Source organism: Orussus abietinus, unplaced genomic scaffold, assembly GCF_000612105.2.
Source record: "Orussus abietinus isolate OABI.00-Male unplaced genomic scaffold, Oabi_2.0 scaffold435, whole genome shotgun sequence".
Classification (NCBI taxonomy): domain Eukaryota; kingdom Metazoa; phylum Arthropoda; class Insecta; order Hymenoptera; family Orussidae; genus Orussus; species Orussus abietinus.
The window spans coordinates 32,336-48,987 of record NW_019394580.1 but is presented as its reverse complement, the minus strand read 5'-3'; the positions used below and the strand labels follow the sequence as shown (position 1 = coordinate 48,987).

General features: G+C 38.4%; 3 protein-coding genes across 8 annotated transcripts; 1 reads left to right on the top strand and 2 right to left on the bottom strand.

Annotated features, from left to right (window-relative positions):
* The first annotated feature begins 108 nt into the window (after positions 1-108).
* LOC105703305 (CDK5 and ABL1 enzyme substrate 2) lies at positions 109-10,454 on the top strand. 6 transcript variants are annotated; one of them, XM_023432768.1, is made up of 13 exons: positions 109-236; positions 1,473-2,174; positions 3,452-3,641; positions 3,720-3,835; positions 3,974-4,042; positions 4,242-4,365; positions 4,465-4,592; positions 4,984-5,022; positions 5,582-5,667; positions 5,737-5,843; positions 5,999-6,105; positions 6,239-6,443; positions 6,525-10,454. In XM_023432768.1, exons 2-13 carry the CDS (start codon positions 1,756-1,758, stop codon positions 6,663-6,665), a joined length of 1,731 nt encoding a protein of 576 aa, XP_023288536.1. In that variant the 5' UTR covers positions 109-236; positions 1,473-1,755; the 3' UTR covers positions 6,666-10,454. The 6 variants fall into 6 exon arrangements, with proteins under 6 accessions (XP_023288536.1, XP_012287022.1, XP_023288535.1 ...); XM_012431599.2 differs by having other exon boundaries at positions 3,452-3,835; XM_012431600.1 differs by lacking the exon at positions 109-236 and adding an exon at positions 1,182-1,320 and having other exon boundaries at positions 3,452-3,835.
* A 51-nt stretch (positions 10,455-10,505) lies between these two features.
* On the bottom strand, positions 10,506-14,256 carry LOC111674026 (radial spoke head 10 homolog B-like). Its single transcript, XM_023432765.1, has 10 exons — positions 14,166-14,256; positions 13,985-14,071; positions 13,751-13,901; positions 13,487-13,689; positions 12,881-13,270; positions 12,196-12,405; positions 12,016-12,135; positions 11,730-11,909; positions 10,810-10,928; positions 10,506-10,721 (listed from the first exon to the last, which is right to left on the bottom strand). The coding sequence occupies exons 1-10, from the start codon at positions 14,254-14,256 to the stop codon at positions 10,506-10,508; spliced, it is 1,767 nt and encodes a 588-aa protein (XP_023288533.1).
* A 495-nt stretch (positions 14,257-14,751) lies between these two features.
* Positions 14,752-15,128, bottom strand: LOC111674027 (radial spoke head 1 homolog). The gene is made up of 2 exons (XM_023432770.1): positions 15,061-15,128; positions 14,752-14,956 (listed from the first exon to the last, which is right to left on the bottom strand). The coding sequence occupies exons 1-2, from the start codon at positions 15,126-15,128 to the stop codon at positions 14,752-14,754; spliced, it is 273 nt and encodes a 90-aa protein (XP_023288538.1).
* Between the last annotated feature and the right edge of the window lie 1,524 nt (positions 15,129-16,652).

Sequence of the window (16,652 nt, the reverse complement as noted above, 5' to 3'; positions counted from 1 at the left end):
CTGTCAATAACCACGCTTCGCGAAATTGCGTAAACGAAAAAGGTCACTTTGAGACGAGCGAGTCTGGGATAATCGATAAGATGCGATTTAAATTGAAATCAATGCCCGCCGCCTCTTCCGTCCTCGAGTTCGACTTCGATGACGTTAGGTTTGTTTACTGGCGACACGGTTCGCGTAGTTCCGTGGGAACGCGCAGAAACGGAGTGGAGTTTGCGACGTAGGCACTAGCCGAGAAGGTAAGTCAAATCGTACGCCAAAAACACATACGATAAGTACGCAGCAAATGCTTAAAGCATTTAATACACATGGATTTGTGTATATTCGCTCTTAGGACCGGCATTTGTTTCGTTAAATGTTTTGTATGACAAAATAAACCTTGCTCGACCCTGCTTGCCGTGCGCGCCTTTGGTGTACGGCCTGCCTAGCTTGTTTTTGTCCCAAACCTAACCTCGTTTTAACTCAATTGTTCACCGCTAGGAATTCATAAGGAGCGTTTATGCAAAAGGTTAGGGTAATATCAGGAGAGCCTATGAATTCCGTACGGTGAATAATCAAGTTAGGGTTAAGTTAAGGTTAACCTAGGGTTAGGACGGATCATAAACCAGGCTTTAGCGTGCACTAGCTCCGCTCGAACTTCGCTCATTATTGTTTACACGTCATGCCAAAAAAGTGGAGGAGAAAATTTACAACGCTTTAACTTTCTCGCAATTTTTCCTGCCATCTTGGAATTCCGCCCGAACGTCCGAATCTATTGGTGTGATTTAATTCGGCTAATCTTGAAAATATTAATGCTGCGTTATCTCTACAAAATTATCTTAATCTCTTTTTAAAACGAACTCTCAACGCGATCTGACATACAATAGCATCCAACCGATTCGGAATCATAGATGCGATAGATATCTGTTGATAGTTAACACCGCACATCCTCGAAAATAATTGGAAAAATTAGTCAAGCGACGTAAATAATGATTTAGTACAACCTATACATGCCAATGTTACATAAAATAATCAGGCTTCCCTGCATTGACTTTCGCGCTCCTTGATTGCATTTAAGTGCGGAAAACTCGGTGACAAATGAGAACTACTTGACAACGAGTTTTGTCAATTCGAATGATTCGAATGGGGCCGTAATCAGTCGTAGTATCTCTTCGCGGTTCAAAGAGCTCGCGCGTCGTTCCGGCAACGGCCGGCGGTCCTCGGCTCGAGTGTCTTCGAAATCACGGCTGATAACGTCCAATCGCGTGGTGTCGCGTCGCCGAGTCTCGGCAAGTGTGCGCAAGTCGCGATTCGCGTATGCGCTCGGTACCGAGAGGCTCGTTGGTAGGTACGAAGAGAGTAGAGTAATAATCGTGCGAGATCGTTCCAGAAGTCGAGGAACCGCGAGAAGGAGAATGGGCTGGGCCGGTCTCGCTGCGCAGTAACGGAGCCGAGTTGTCCGCACCTAACGATAAGGTCTGTCTGGTTTGTCAAAGGTTCGTCCAGTCGCGTCCAGCCGGCCAGAGGAAGCCCAGCCAGGTCTCGAGGTCGTATGAAGAGAAACGCCAGGATGCCAGGTCGCCTGGGCTCGTGGTTAAAAGTGCGACGTGCCTACATGGTGATGAACGCTAGGACTAAGTACACCATCATCGGTGAGAATGAATCCGAATCGTGATCTTAGTTTCGCTCGTTCGCGTGACGCGCACGGTCCCGGGGTTTATTTTAGTCGTCGTGCTCGGTCGCACGATTCTCTGGTCTCTAAACGCGTATCGCCGTGGGATGGCAGCAGCCATAAAGAAAAATCACTCACGTAGAAGGTTGGCCGCCCTCACTTTCCTTTCCAATATCTCCCTCGACGGAAGCCACCGAGACACCAAGTTGGCCTTGCTGTCTCGTAGCGAAGTGATACGGGATCGTACTTCGAGCCTCGAAGGACAGCTCCAGAGAAGAGAGCGAGGCAACTTGGATACGCCAACCGAAGAGACGGTCGATGGCATAGCGGAGAAGTCTCGGATCGTCCCTGGGACTGGACAGGCCGGTTCGCCGCGAGCTACCCAGAGAAGCACCGAGCAACGCTTGGTTGGCTCCGATTCGGAAGGGCACCTCGCTCCGGCGAAAGTCACGGTCGCGGCTTTCCTCGAACAGGAGAGAAACTGCCCTTTGGCAGTGGCTGGAATTCATAATTCCTTTAGAGAGCGGTAAGATGACAGTATCTTGTGTACTTTATTCCATTGTATTTGTGAAGAGGGAGACGTGTTATCGTTTAGTAATATATGATGTGCTTAAAGAGTCTGGGTAATTACTATGGCATGAATATCTAGGTGTAACAACATGCCATGGTTAATTATGCTGAAGATGTGGCGGTTAAATACGCGGGATCTGGTTCTTCGTTATGTAAATAACTTAGTTTATTAGTTATGTATTATTCTTCATAACTTTTCATCCTATCTCGCATCATAGCTTCTATTTATACTAATTTACTAACATTGTGAACTCATTTGCAGCATAATCATATTTGTGGAAGCTCTGTTTGTTTTGCTTCAATAGGTAGTTTTTTTTCCTTTGAAATCGTAACATTATCTGTGTCTTGCTTTATAGCAAAAAGTATACCAAGTCATTCAGCTATCGGTTTAGTGCATGTTTAAACATTGTTATTTTGTTTGGCTTGTCTGTAAATGATATGCACGCAATTAATAATACGAGATCGAACAATATTGGACGTTAGATATATCTGTTAGATAATTTCATTGTCTATATTTCTGTAGTTATGAAAGACAACATGAAGAAAATGTATTAACTCGATTAGCATAGATGTATAGAAATATATTACATAATTCATTAGTTCCATCATTGCATATATAATTTTATTAGAACTTTAGTGCAATAGAAACTGTTATTCAAATGTTTCGCTTTTAACAATAATTAGCAACGCATTTAGTGGTTTTGTAGACAAAGAGGTGATTAATTCGAAAGAACGCCAAGTCTCCTTATATATCTTTATTTAATTCAAAACAGATATGGCAAAATTATAATTATCAGTTTACACGATACACTGCCTACAGATAACACCAAAAAGAAAAGACCTCTCAGGGGTGTGGGATTCATTGCGATATCAGAATGGACATAGCTTGATAAGGTAGTGATAATATTATTGAGCGGCATTATTCTCCAAGCACTGGAGTTAAAAAGCAAATGAATAATTGGAATGGTAATCTCGAAGTGAAATGATGGAACGAAAGCTGTGGCCGTTTTGTTTATTCCTTTAAAAATTTATTACTTTTAATAATCTATATCGACTACTTAGTCACTACTGTTCTTCTGAGTTGTCAATGCTGCATCCGTAATCTGTTCGACCATTCATTTCGTTATACCTCATCCGTTCCTCATCTCGGCCTTAGTCCTAAGTAAATTGTTTAGAAAAACTAATCTTTATGTTGGGCAATCTATCATGTCTGGTACCTTTACGTATTCGTAGTACGGGAACTGCCGGGAGTGACTATTCCTTGCCCGAGAGGCGTGTGGGATCCCTACAATATAAAAAACGAATTGTTCATCAAACGTCAACGCTTTCCGAAGACATTAAGAATCAATACAACAGCAGTAACGAGAGCATCGGCTCGCTGCGCTCAAAGTCCTTATCTCAGACATCGAAAACAAAGTCAAAGGTGCTGAATAGCGTACAATCTGGCTGCACAAATAGCGGAATTATTCCCGAAGTAACCAGGGAATTACGTCTGATGCAGCGACCGATTAATGGACACAAGTTCGGGGATGACAGACTCGTATTGGTATCTACAAAGCGGGTACCGTTTCTCGTATTCTCCGCTCTTCCTTATAACAAAGGACAGAGAACGAGTTGGTGAGTGCTCAGACGTTGACGCTGTCAAACTTTAAACGATTCTATCGATTTCCGGTTTCTTTTTCTCAGTTTGCGACTACGCGATAATTGCACGGTGTAGAGTCTCGCGCTCCTCACTGAATTTCATGTTATTGTTAGCTACCAAAGTACAGTGGGTATCATCTCTGTCTGCAAAAACTATGCGGTCCCTAATCCGGTTTTAAAAAGGTATCGATGCTTCACTTTTTAAGCCTTTTCCGTCCCGTTGTAGTACAAAATGTCATCACTGGTAGAAGTAGAGTTTAACTGTGCAGGACGTCCTGTTAACGTACATACATAACAGAGAAAATAGATACCTTGTATTCTTTATCGAATGATTGACTGCGTAGAGCTGAAAATGTTTTTATATGGATGATGTCTCATTTAGGTCGGAGCTGCGAAAAGATACTGGTCGCAAGAAAACTGCCACTGGTCCAAGACCGTTATCAGCCATCAACGATAATTTGGACCCTTTCGGCTTATTGGGAATAGAACGTGCCAAAGATGGCCAGGTAGTATATCAGTTTGTTTTGTCCGTTGCACATCTCTCTCCAGCCGGCATGAAGTGAAATGTATTAAAAATATTTATTATAAATGTCGTGTCGTTTCAGGAAATTTCATATGGGCAGTTACTCGTACCATCTAGGCAATTTCAAAAAGAAAGAAAATCACATGCAAGTGACAGTGAGACATTAGAACTCATGCATGTAGTGCCTAATAAACATCATCCAGTGTCAAGGTATATTAAAACTATTTTATCCTTTCGTTTCGGAATATGTAAGGCGTTTACCTTAACGATTTATCATTTTCAAAGTCGCACTTCGGTATCTAAAATGTGCCGTTACGTTCACCCAATGTGATACACTTTGATCAACTCTCACAGGATTTATTTACAATATAAAATCAATATTTGTTGAAATAAATGTCTGTGCTCGTGTACTCACTTCTTGCATGATCCGTGTTTAATCATCGCTCTGTATTGTGTATTCATAAACATGTTTCAACAACTATGCGCTATTGAATCAGCAATGTCATGTTAACCACAGAGTTTTATCGCATAAGTTAGCACTTAAAATGGATGTCAATCCTTAACATCATAAGATCCATACATATCGCTCATCTTTTTACAGGACGAAAACTATATCCTGGAATGTGGAAAAAACTAAATGGTAAAAAGCTGTATTGCTCGATACAAAGATGTGTAGAATCTTTGGATAATTTTAGTTACCAAATATACCCTCCGCGATTTAGTTCAGTTGGTGTCATCAAATCGAATGTATTCATGCAGATGTATCGATAGAATATTAGGTCTGTATTTATACCTTACTTTTAGCATTAGAAGATGTCATTTATCTATGATCTTTAAACGGCTAAAGTCTTTTAACGCTGAAAGTGAGGTATGAGTATGGATCTTAATGTTCTAAAGTTGTAGCATTTACATTTTCCCTGAAACTAATTTAACCAGGTATTTGCTACTTCATTAGTACCTATCGCAACTAGGAATATCTAGGTGGGGAGTTCTTTTAACAGTCCAAAGATATTTAATATGCTTGTAAATCTTTAAAATGTTTCAACATTATAGCTTTTTTCTGATGCTACTACATACTCACTATGATTATTAATATTATCTCGATTTATATCTTACATTAATCTAATTAATATAATATCACATCATGAATTACATTTAGTTACTAATATTTGTTATTGAAAATAATACTTCTGCTTTAGGTGTCTTTCCTATGATACAGCTACACATCGTAGTCAGCATGTGGTTCCAGGTTCTCCTCCGCTGTCGTTTACAGCTGATATAAAAAGTAAGGATGACTTACTTATTTTGAAGCAATAAAATATTCAAATTAAAACAAATGTTACTCTCGTTTCAGGTCATGATTGGGATGAACAGTCTTTACAATACAATCCTAATTTACTAGACGATCCAGAATTGATTGCAGGGAAGCACCGAACATTACTTACTTTTACATCGTACATGGTACCTATTTTTACTACATTCATATAGATTTCGTTTCAAAAAGTATTTCCGGTTAAATAATATATTTCATTCTCTTCTTCGGTCTATCGATACTTCTTTGTCAATCACAATAAATGTGTTAATGTAAATAATTAACGATTTTACATTGGTTACAGGCTTCTGTAATTGACTACGTAAGGCCCTCCGATCTGAAGAAAGAGTTAAACGACAAATTCAAGGAGAAGTTTCCAAACATTCAACTTACCCTGAGTAAATTGCGAAGGTAATCAGCGGCTTAGTCAGTTACAGTATTTGCCAATTTTGCGTGTAGTAGATCAATTGTTAAATTAGGTTCTGAGATAATGAGTTATAGTGTCCGAGGCCGATATACTCAAGCATTTATCTTTTTCGTCTAGTCTAAAACGGGAAATGAGGAAAATAGCCAAGATGGAGGTCGGCATCGATCTACTGACCGTCGCAATGGCTTACGTATATTTCGAGAAGTTAATTTTGAGGAACGTCGTGACGAAACAGACACGGAAATTATGCGCTGGTGCATGTTTGTTACTGGCTGCTAAATTGAACGACGTGAAGGGCGACATTTTGAAATCGTTAATTGAGGTAAAATATATTTAACGTCGTTCGTTTGTTCTTGTCATTTTGTATAAGCTATGTTTAATTCTTGGACGTATTATATTCCAGAGAATCGAAAGTGTGTTCCGCTTGAATCGTAAGGAATTAATTACATCGGAATTCGCCGTACTGGTGGCCCTAGAGTTTGGATTGCACCTTCCAACATGGGAAATTTTTCCCCATTATCAGCGGCTCATTTACGAGTCTTGACGACCAGTCATATCAAACGTATCGCGTAGGCACAGAACGCTTTCTTCGTAAAAGATTAAAAACCACAGTTTATCGCTGTACTAAATAACCAGTCTTATTAGCCAATGGACAAGGCATTACTACAGGAACTGTTCGTAATACTTCAAGTTGCCGAAGAAAATAGTAGGTGCGCAGATTTTCAATGAAATGTATGACTCCTCGAGGAAATGGAGTGAAGACCATACAACGCGAAATACGAGCGACATATAGCATTCGGTAGTATTAGTACGACGATACTTGATACTGGGATAGGATAAACGCGATGTGCGCGGAAATTTTTATAGCCCCGATTTATCATTGCGGTGAAAAAGAAACTAAACGATCCATGTTGTTACTGCAATAAAATGAATCGCAGCGATAAGTAGAAGAGTAGATAGGAAACTCCGAAAATTGAGAAAACTGATAAAAAGTTAATTTCGATCATGTCCGCTATTCAGAAATAAGAATGCAGCAATTCATTGTAGGCATCTGTAATGCATTTAATCTTAAATGTTGAAGATTTGTGTTGTGAGTATAATACTCTTCATGCGAGGCATGGAACGATTTCAATTACAAATATTAAGGACGTCATTTATAATTAATGCAAAAAATGTCGAAATTTAAAGGAACTTAACGGTGTAGAATTTGTTCAAACTACGTTTGACGATTTGGACTATAACTATGTTTGTGAACACACCAAGCTACCAATTTATAATTGTTTTGGTGATTGTCAGTGTATACAAATATGGTTACAGCCATTGAAATGTTATTATCAATGTATTAGCTAAGATGCGATCAATATAACTTAACTTACGTGACAGTCGAACAGTTAATTTGGTCTTACTGCCAGTAATGGTCAACACAATACTAAATACTTCAGACACTTTAAATACTTAAAACTATAACGTAACTCCAATTAATCGGATATTTGTATAATAGAGAAATTATGTTTATCAACGTTGACTATGTACTTACGGTACTCAAAAGTTATCTTCTGGGCAGTTGTAATTTATAATTGCCTGGTTTTATCCAGGTGTATGTGTGCTCATTTTGTACGTATCAGTATTCGCCATGGTCGTATATTACATTTTTAGTGAATTATAGTCATGTTACGTTTATAAGTTATATTTTCTTTAAGATATGAAAGTCTTTTAATGTAATATATATGCATTGTGTTGTTACAATTAATCTCGTTTAAAAACCTTTTCTGAGGTTTGCACTATAATTCGATAGGGAGCGTCCATCTTGGTACTAATTTAAATATACGTTCAAGTACATTTTATAGAGGAATAGAATGGCGCGTCATTAAATATCAAGTAAACAATACAATATGCGATGTTTAGAGGGAGTAAATACGATAGGCTACATTCGGATATATAAGTAAGTGTCGGTATCAACAAGATATTCAAGACTAATATTAACAATTTTCTCGATACACTTACCTATATATACGGACTGTTATGATATATCCTAATTGCATCTTCGTTGTCTATAATAGATATAATCACGTGGAAAATTAATAAGAAATGGAACACGGTCGAATGAGTATTAGCTCATGGACTGAAAGTGTACATCCTACATGTTACACATTAACTGATTATAAATGACTCGGTTTTATTTCAGTTCCGAATTGACATTAATGTATATGCCACTTGTTATCGCACTCGTGTATATTAGCACGCACTTTTAAACTAGATGAGGCTCGTTAGCATCCATACTAAAGTCAATTAGTTACTTAAAAAATATATATCAACTCATTTGAGTATGTAAATTATTAAAGATTGATAAGGTTCGGATCTCTTCCAATTCGGATCTTTGTCGAGTTAACAGACTACCGAGGACGGTCACTGAATTTCACGAAAAAATCCGAACCTTAACAATTGTATAATACATTTATGCACCGACATTTCTATTTGTAAAGTGTAAATATTTTCATAAGTATGATTTTGTTTTAAGCAGATATTCCTTTAAGACACGTACGTGTTGGAAATGTTACTTAATGCAGACATAGGAGATATTTTATCTTAACTCGACATGTTTTCCCCCAAATTGTGACTTAATTTTTTTTATTTCCTTAATTTGTGTAATTCTCAGACATTCTTTGCCAAGTGGTAACGTACAATTTGAAGAAATATTACAAAGAAAAGAGAAATAAGCTATTTTTTAAAATGCTAATGCAACTTTCGTTTTAAATTGGGACAGGCAGAGGGAAAGAAAGAATCAAAAGCAGCAAGGGGAAATCTTTGTTGAATGGAGATGAAATACTCTGTACTTGTAAGAAGGGTAATTACGTGTTATGTACTGGAGATTTAAAACGTGATAATGAAATAGTGTTTGAATGCATTAGTCAATATATTTACGTACTCGTATAGGTAGCGGTAAGACTGAAATGTGGAAATCCTAGAATTTCACATTACTCAACAACCAATATCATTATTCGTTACAACATAAAATAGTACGTCATTGAATCAAACTTCACTGGAATAGGATATTTCACGCGACTGGCAAAATATTTCTTAACTGTACATATTCACTGTTATAAACGTCTCATCGTGTGAATGTAATCAACGAGGTCGGCAGAAGAAGTACGCAAGTGCTGGTTATACCGAAATAATTCGTAAATCCGTGCTGTCACATTAGGTATTACATGTTGTTCCTGGTAAATAACGAACGGAAATCCAAATCGAGGGATGATAGCCTCATTTTTGTCATTGCCGAAGCTCCCTTTCTCAAGTACCATTCCTTGATAATTGTAAAGAATAAACTCAGTAACCAAGCACGTAGTAATTGCATGCCTGAAAGCATAAAGCGTTAACCGTGGTCTTTCTTTTATCCCATTGATTTATCGAATGTCAGGGAAGATACTTGTACACCGTAAATGTTTCTTAATCGTTCCGTGGACGGGAACTCTTTATGTTTTTCTGTAATCAGAATGTGTCTCGGAAAGATGTATGTACCATCTTGAAGTTGTAGGCAATCCGCAGGGCGTAGAATGTCGGGATCCTCCTGTACAGTGTATATACGTATATATATTTGGTACTGTGAGATAAGGCGCGAGCATTGGTATCTTTTGTAACGGAATCTTACCTTTTACAAGCTGCATTCCCGAAGTACTATTGGTGAGCGAGAAAAGACGGGATCTTTCGGAAAGGGAAGATCCCTTGTAAACGGCGGAGAACTCTCGGGTGTCAATTGTTCGTACAATGTATTGCTTGTTGGAGAGCACTAGAGAAACTGCGGGTTTCTAGATTAGATGCGATAAGACAAATGGACTCGCGGTGTGAATATAACCTTTTGTGATATCAAACGGCAAAGTCGCGTTTTAAACGGTAACGGTACATTAGAGCTCTATCCTACTCGCACCGGTAGTTTTGTAAACCGTACTTCCACTCTGTATGCAATTTGAAATTTGTTACAGCCGGAAGTGATATATACTTTAAGTTATCGAAGCGAAGATCAAACCGACCTCTAAGAAGCGGACAGATAACTTTTGTAGTTTTTCAAAACCGGGCGATGTGTCTTCGCCATAAATACGTACTACTCGATTATAAATCACGTAACGATGAAACAGTGTATGCATTCTAGTCCGTTGCTAATATTTTTAAATCGATCAAACGACTAATGTGATTCTCAATTGACCATAGTATCTATATTCTATAGAATTTACATGTTAAAGACATCCATTGTATTCTAGCAATCAGATCTTGTGGATTGAATATATTGTACTTATGAATAAAACGTGTACTGCATTGTGCATGACCTCTGAAGCGATACAGGCAAAGTTGTAACTAATCGGACTGCTTTTTCGAGCTTAAATGTAAATTATTGAAACTTCTTTTTAGGTCTTGAACGTTTCGACGCTGCCGAATGTTGATTGGAATTTCCTTGGAGGATTCCATTTGTTGTATTTTCGTCGAGGGCGGTGTCAGGTGCAGAAGCTTCTGCTTGTTTTTCAATTTTCATTTCTTCAATTCTTCTTGCGTATAGAAAACGTCTGCTGGCTTCCAAAATGATCTCGTAAAATTCCAGGAACGTGAGCTTGAACCGTAATTGGTTTAATTAATTCAAATTGGTAAAACCGTTTCGAAGGCCGCTATCTGACGTTTTGATGTTCGATGACGGATACCTCGTACGATATATTAACAATAATGCCGCTCTGTGGATCTTTAATCGAAGGACACACGTGGGCTATGACCTCAACCATTCTTGGAGCTCCCAGCCACCGCAAGGCGAATAATTCCTGCGCTACAATAGGCCAATCGTTTTATTGTGAATTTAAGGTGTTACGAAAGGGTCATTTTGTATATATCAAAACGTCAAAATATTTATAAAACTTTTCTCCAAACTGGGTTCAGCGAATAATTGGAAACTTCAGGAAGGGGATAATTATGGAGGCCCTAAGGAAGAATGCGAGGCTCGTGAAATTTCATATTTAAATAACAATTTTTCTTTTATTTATCAAGATCAGAACCAAGGACATATTTTTGTTGAAAAAAGAATTTTCGTGAGCACCGCGTTCTTCCGGAGGGCCTCCATGATCACGTGCTGAAGTTTCAAATGATTCTATATGATGATGATACATGTATATAGAATGATTCTTTCATAACATCTTAAGTCGCCGTGAAGTAGCAAATAGTGTACAATGGTGGGCATGAATACCTTCTCATTATTCACTTACGGTACTATACTCGCAGGGGAGGCATTCATCTCCACCATTGCAAATACACTGTTATAAAATGATCTGTAATTAGTACACGTATAGTCGATGTTTTTCCAAGATACAATATTTCGAAATTCCGTATACAACTGCATTCGGGATTTTAGTCCACGATTATACGAATTTCGCAAGGCATGTATTATAAATTTCGAAATTGTATACTAGTTATTGATCATATCTGTGAGAATTCATAGGTGATTGTGTACGAAGGTACATATTTGTTTGGTTTTTATCTCGAGTCCCACTGTTTCTGGTTTTCGAATAAATTTGTATTCGAAACTGTGGAGTCTCAGAAACATCTTCAACATTGTACTTTACACGGTACGCACCTAAACGGTCCTGGTCTTTCTTTTCGACAGGTTTAGGAACTTTTGGCACATTGAAAGGTGCTTCTTTCGGCAAATAACTGACTCTTTCGCCAACCGTTACGACGTTTCTGCCATCCAGAAGAAAATCCGGAAAAGTCGTAATTTTTGGTGCCCATGACTTTGGTTCCGGGTCGGAAGTTCCTGAAGGATTTTTCACGTAACGATTACGTAATAAAAGGGGGTGACCCTTTATACGGTTATTCCACAATGTTCGTTAATGTGAAAATTGTAAAAAGATTTAATGTACCTTTTATAATACACGTGGAACGAAGAAACTGTAAAACGGTGTGAGGATTTCCTATTGACTCGTACAACCGGAAAACTGCGTATAGTGGTAATAAATTACGATTAACACTCGTAAGAGTTCCTGAAAAAAATGCATATCGGTTTTAGCCAGAAAAGGGAAATCCCGGAAAACTCGACCTACCGACGTGATTTCCGAAATTTGGAAGGATGTCAATTGTCAAGAGCTTGTGAAGACCACCTGCCAGGCGTCCGCGAATATTTTCTGTCTCGGAATCCATATATTTCGTGTATATATGCCAAGCCACTTCTAGCAATGCGTGGATGAATTGCCAAATTTCGAGTTTTTCGAAAGGGTTATGCTTCTCCTCAACAAACGTCGACTTGTTGAAGGCTGAGAATAAACGAGATTATTAAAAAATGATTGCATCTCGCGATTCGTCATTTTAAGGGAGTTAGCTTGTGAAATCCGTTTTAATGAGAGATTAAAAGATAATTTATAGGTACAAGAAATATTTACTTATGGACCTATCTTATGTGTAATATTCCTCGGGGGATTTAAGACAAAAAGTTGTCCAGTGTTTCAAAATGGCGGATTTGTGCAGGCTGGAAATGTCTCATTTTTCTATCACGTGTTTACGTGACTTCACTTGTATAAACGTTAAAAAAGAGAGTTAGAAATTTGTAGTCTGCACAGGTTGGTTATTTCGGATCACTTTACATCTTTTACGGTCTTAAGTTCTCCGTAAGACATCGAATGAAACGACGAATATTTCTTTTACCGTTTCACTTTTGCTTAACCTCGTTTTAATTGAAACGCATTTTGTACTCTATCAGTCCCCTTAATTTTAAGGATTTGACATTCTAACCAATATAACAGTCGATCTGCACAAGGCTGATTCCCTTATCATGAATGCCACAGTCCCTCCACAATTGCCAAAGTGCAAGTCTGCTCATGCAAAGATCGCATTTAGGCGGGGCCGAGGAAAACGCCTCGGCGTAAGTTTGGTAAATCTCTCTTAGACTTGACATATTTGCCGTCAGGTAATTATACAGCCATCGTTCCTCGTATTGGTGATCGTTTGTTTTAGGCGACACGTTTTCATTGCTGCACTGTACGATGAACGCTGTGCCACCTTTGCCAGGCACAAACACCGAACTTTCGGATCTTGAAGATTTGTTTATTAATTGGGACGTTTTGCTGGTTTGGGCTTCCCTACTGGTCAAGTTTCTGGAACCTGTAGCTGTGCTCGACATTTCTGAAAAGTTTGTTCCCAAATGCAAAGAAACATTTAATTAAGTCAATTGAATTTTTCTTGGCTCAAGGACTCACATGGACAACCGAATGTTTCGTTAACATCAACAAAATAGTCAAGGATTGAGCATGTGAATTTATATGACCAGTTTTATCAGTGTGCGCAAATACTAATGTTTGAAATTTCTACTCGGGTAGTCAAGGAATTCTTCAAATATACCTTTGTCGGCCGGGACGCGACAAATGCACGAATCGCTGTCGCAAACGTGACATTTTCCTGACGACGATGTACAAAGGGACAGAGGCCAAATGTATTCAGGCTCCAATAAGCGATAAACATGAAACCACAGTAGTGGACATTGTTCCGCTTTCAAAACCGTCGTTGCACGTGGATCGGGCATTCTCCTTGGCTCGGGTTCAAAGCTGCAAAACGCTTTCTTTACTCGCAGCCTCACGACTTTGCAACATTTTTGCAAGGACTTACTATACACCGTCGTACTCGGATGGGGAAATAGTGTCTATTGTCGCTCGATCGTTGTCAAGTTTCCTTGCCGAGGACTCGTTGCTGGACTCTAGCGGAACAATCGCGTTTTCCAGAAACAAAGGATCGGCTTCGGTAAAAGCACCATTGTTGCCTGTATAAACGCAACATGTAGATATATTTAAGTAAATAAATAATGAATAGTCTTGAAAAGCGATAAAATAGCATTTCCAGGACCTATTATCAATCCGTATCCGTGCTTCGCGTCTTCCTTCCATTCACCAGAAAATTTCGCTCCTCCTGGGGATCCCAATTTCAATAAACCTGTTTAAACAAATAATGCTGTCGTAAAGATTGCGAAGGATCACCGAAGACAAGCTCATGAAAAAAGGAAGAAAAAAAGAAAAAAACCACTGACCTTTTCCATGCCGCATTCCGCTTTGCCACTCGCCTATATAGCAGGTTTCTTGTGGCCAGCACAGCTCTTTGTTGAAAAAACTTCTCCACATGTACTCGCCGTACCTGCGAATTAATTAAATCGCTGATCTAAAATTCAAAGTGTCGAATGGTCGGGCAATAATATTATCCTCATTGAATGATACGTCTATGCGGTAATGAATTAACAGTAACGACCATGTCGTCGTTTAATGGTTAACTTTGTTATTAATGTTCACTTTATTCCGCTCTATATTGTATTATATAATTCTATTCCCTATAAGTTAGTATTTCCAGCAATTCTGTTCTGTCTTTTTCGGCCGGTTAACCGTGATTACCGTGAAATTCTTTAACTAGGATTAATTGATCTCGGATTACTAAAATTCATGTCGCACCGATGAAGATTATTCTAACCGAGGATTAACATCCACTGTTAAGTAATCGGGCGTTTAATACTAATCACGCGTTAAGTAATCTTCGATTAAAGATTTTAACTTGAATAATGAGGCGACCGGTCCTTTATGTGGTTGTGGAGCACAAATGTATTTAAATATGAGCTTAAAAATAAATTACCCATGCATTTCACCGTCCTTCCATTCGCCGCGATAAACGTCACCATTGGGCCATGCCATGGTGCCAATCCCATGTCGGAAATTATTTTTCCATTGACCAACGTATCTTGCACCACTGGGATATATTCGAAGTCCGGCTCCCTCCCTCTTCCCGGAAACCCAATCACCATCGTACGTGTCGCCCTTCTCGTAGCGACAATAACTGTCAAAGTAATATATTGATTTCATTGGCAGAAGAGGTCATTTACTCTCAACATCTCCAAACTTTAATCTCGCCTTTAAAAATGTTGAAGTCTGGACGTTCACCCTTTTCCGTGTTTCCGTCCCAAGTACCACTCGCCGATATAGAGACGATGGTAATCTCTGTCCACCATGGTACCTTTACCATGGCGATACCCATTGAGAATTTCTCCCTCGTACCATCTGTCGTCTTTCCATTCCAGAAACCCTTCGCCGGTCATTTGGTTCGCTTCGAATTTCCCCTATTTATGATAAATTGCTGTCAGATTTAATTAATCGTTTTAGTGAACACTTAAAATGTATCGATATTTCGAACACTTTCGAATACAAGTGGATACTAAAACCAGAGACACCGAAATGAAAATGGGACGAACAAGTAAATTAATTTCCAAGAACATTTCTACGTGAGAATTCATACAAAGGTATTAAAAAATGTAAACCAAACGATAGGATGATGAAATATCGTATCTTGGAAAAACTTCGACTACGTACAGCACTATACTTCGGATAGATATTTTTAATAGTGAAGAATTCGGTGCTATTAATAATTTGTTTAATTACTTTGTACGATACACCCTCTCGCCAAGTGTAGATACCATCGCCTTCCATCATTTTTCTACTAATTCTGCCAGAGTATGTATTGTTATTTATAAATTCAACTTCAGCTTGTTCGTCGCGCAGCTTCAATTTCTCACATGCTTCCTGAAATGAATAAAGGCTTTTACTTTGGACGAAAGTGCGGAGGATCTTTAGAAAATATTTTCTTACTTGAGACTTGTCCAGAAAATATTCATACATGGAGTCTTCTTCGCCCTTCTCGTTTTCGCCAAGTTCTGCTTGCGAGTCTTTCGGAATCACCGTTTTTCGCAGTAGTTTGCTTTCCCACCTTTTTCAAGTGAAACTTCTTATCGTAACTTATTATGATAGTATGTAAATTCGCATGTTATAAAAAGAGTTCGATTTGAAAGGTAAAACCTTTCTTTTTACGGGTGTTAACATTAATTTTTGTGTCTCAGTATTAAAACAATTTGCATAATAGTTTTCGTTACTGTTACTGCTAGAAATTAATTATAATAATTTACTCGATTACGAAGAATCCCAAGATGTCATTGTATATCTTGTAAACATATTCTTGTTCAGCGGTGTATGTCCGTCGTTCATTTGCGAGTATGTCTTGAAGAGGATATTTTTCTTCAGGATCCTTTCCAGAAAAATATTCTTCTTGATTGATCTCTTCCTCGCCCTCCTGAGATATTAAATTTCTTCCTAAGTATTTGGATGTCACCTCGCTTTGCATCATGTGAGTCTAAAAAACCACAAAAACTGCACAAAATCCACAAGATACTTGCAGCTTTTTCAAAATATCTGCATATGCTTTCGAAAGACACGTGGCAGATATTTGACGTAATTTACTTGAAGCTATCTAAAAAAACAGTTGAGCGGTAGAGTATTAAAATTATCAGCTGCTCGTTTCAAATCGAATCCGACTTCTTATACGTATTAGAAGAATATTTTTTTAATCCTCTTTAAAACAGTTTACAGAAAAATGGTTTACCGCAAAGCTTCAACGAAGGAGAACAAAAAAGTATCCGTAAATGTATGTTCGCTTACCTATTGCATAATACTCTATTGCACCTCGATTACTCTACGAGTGCGAA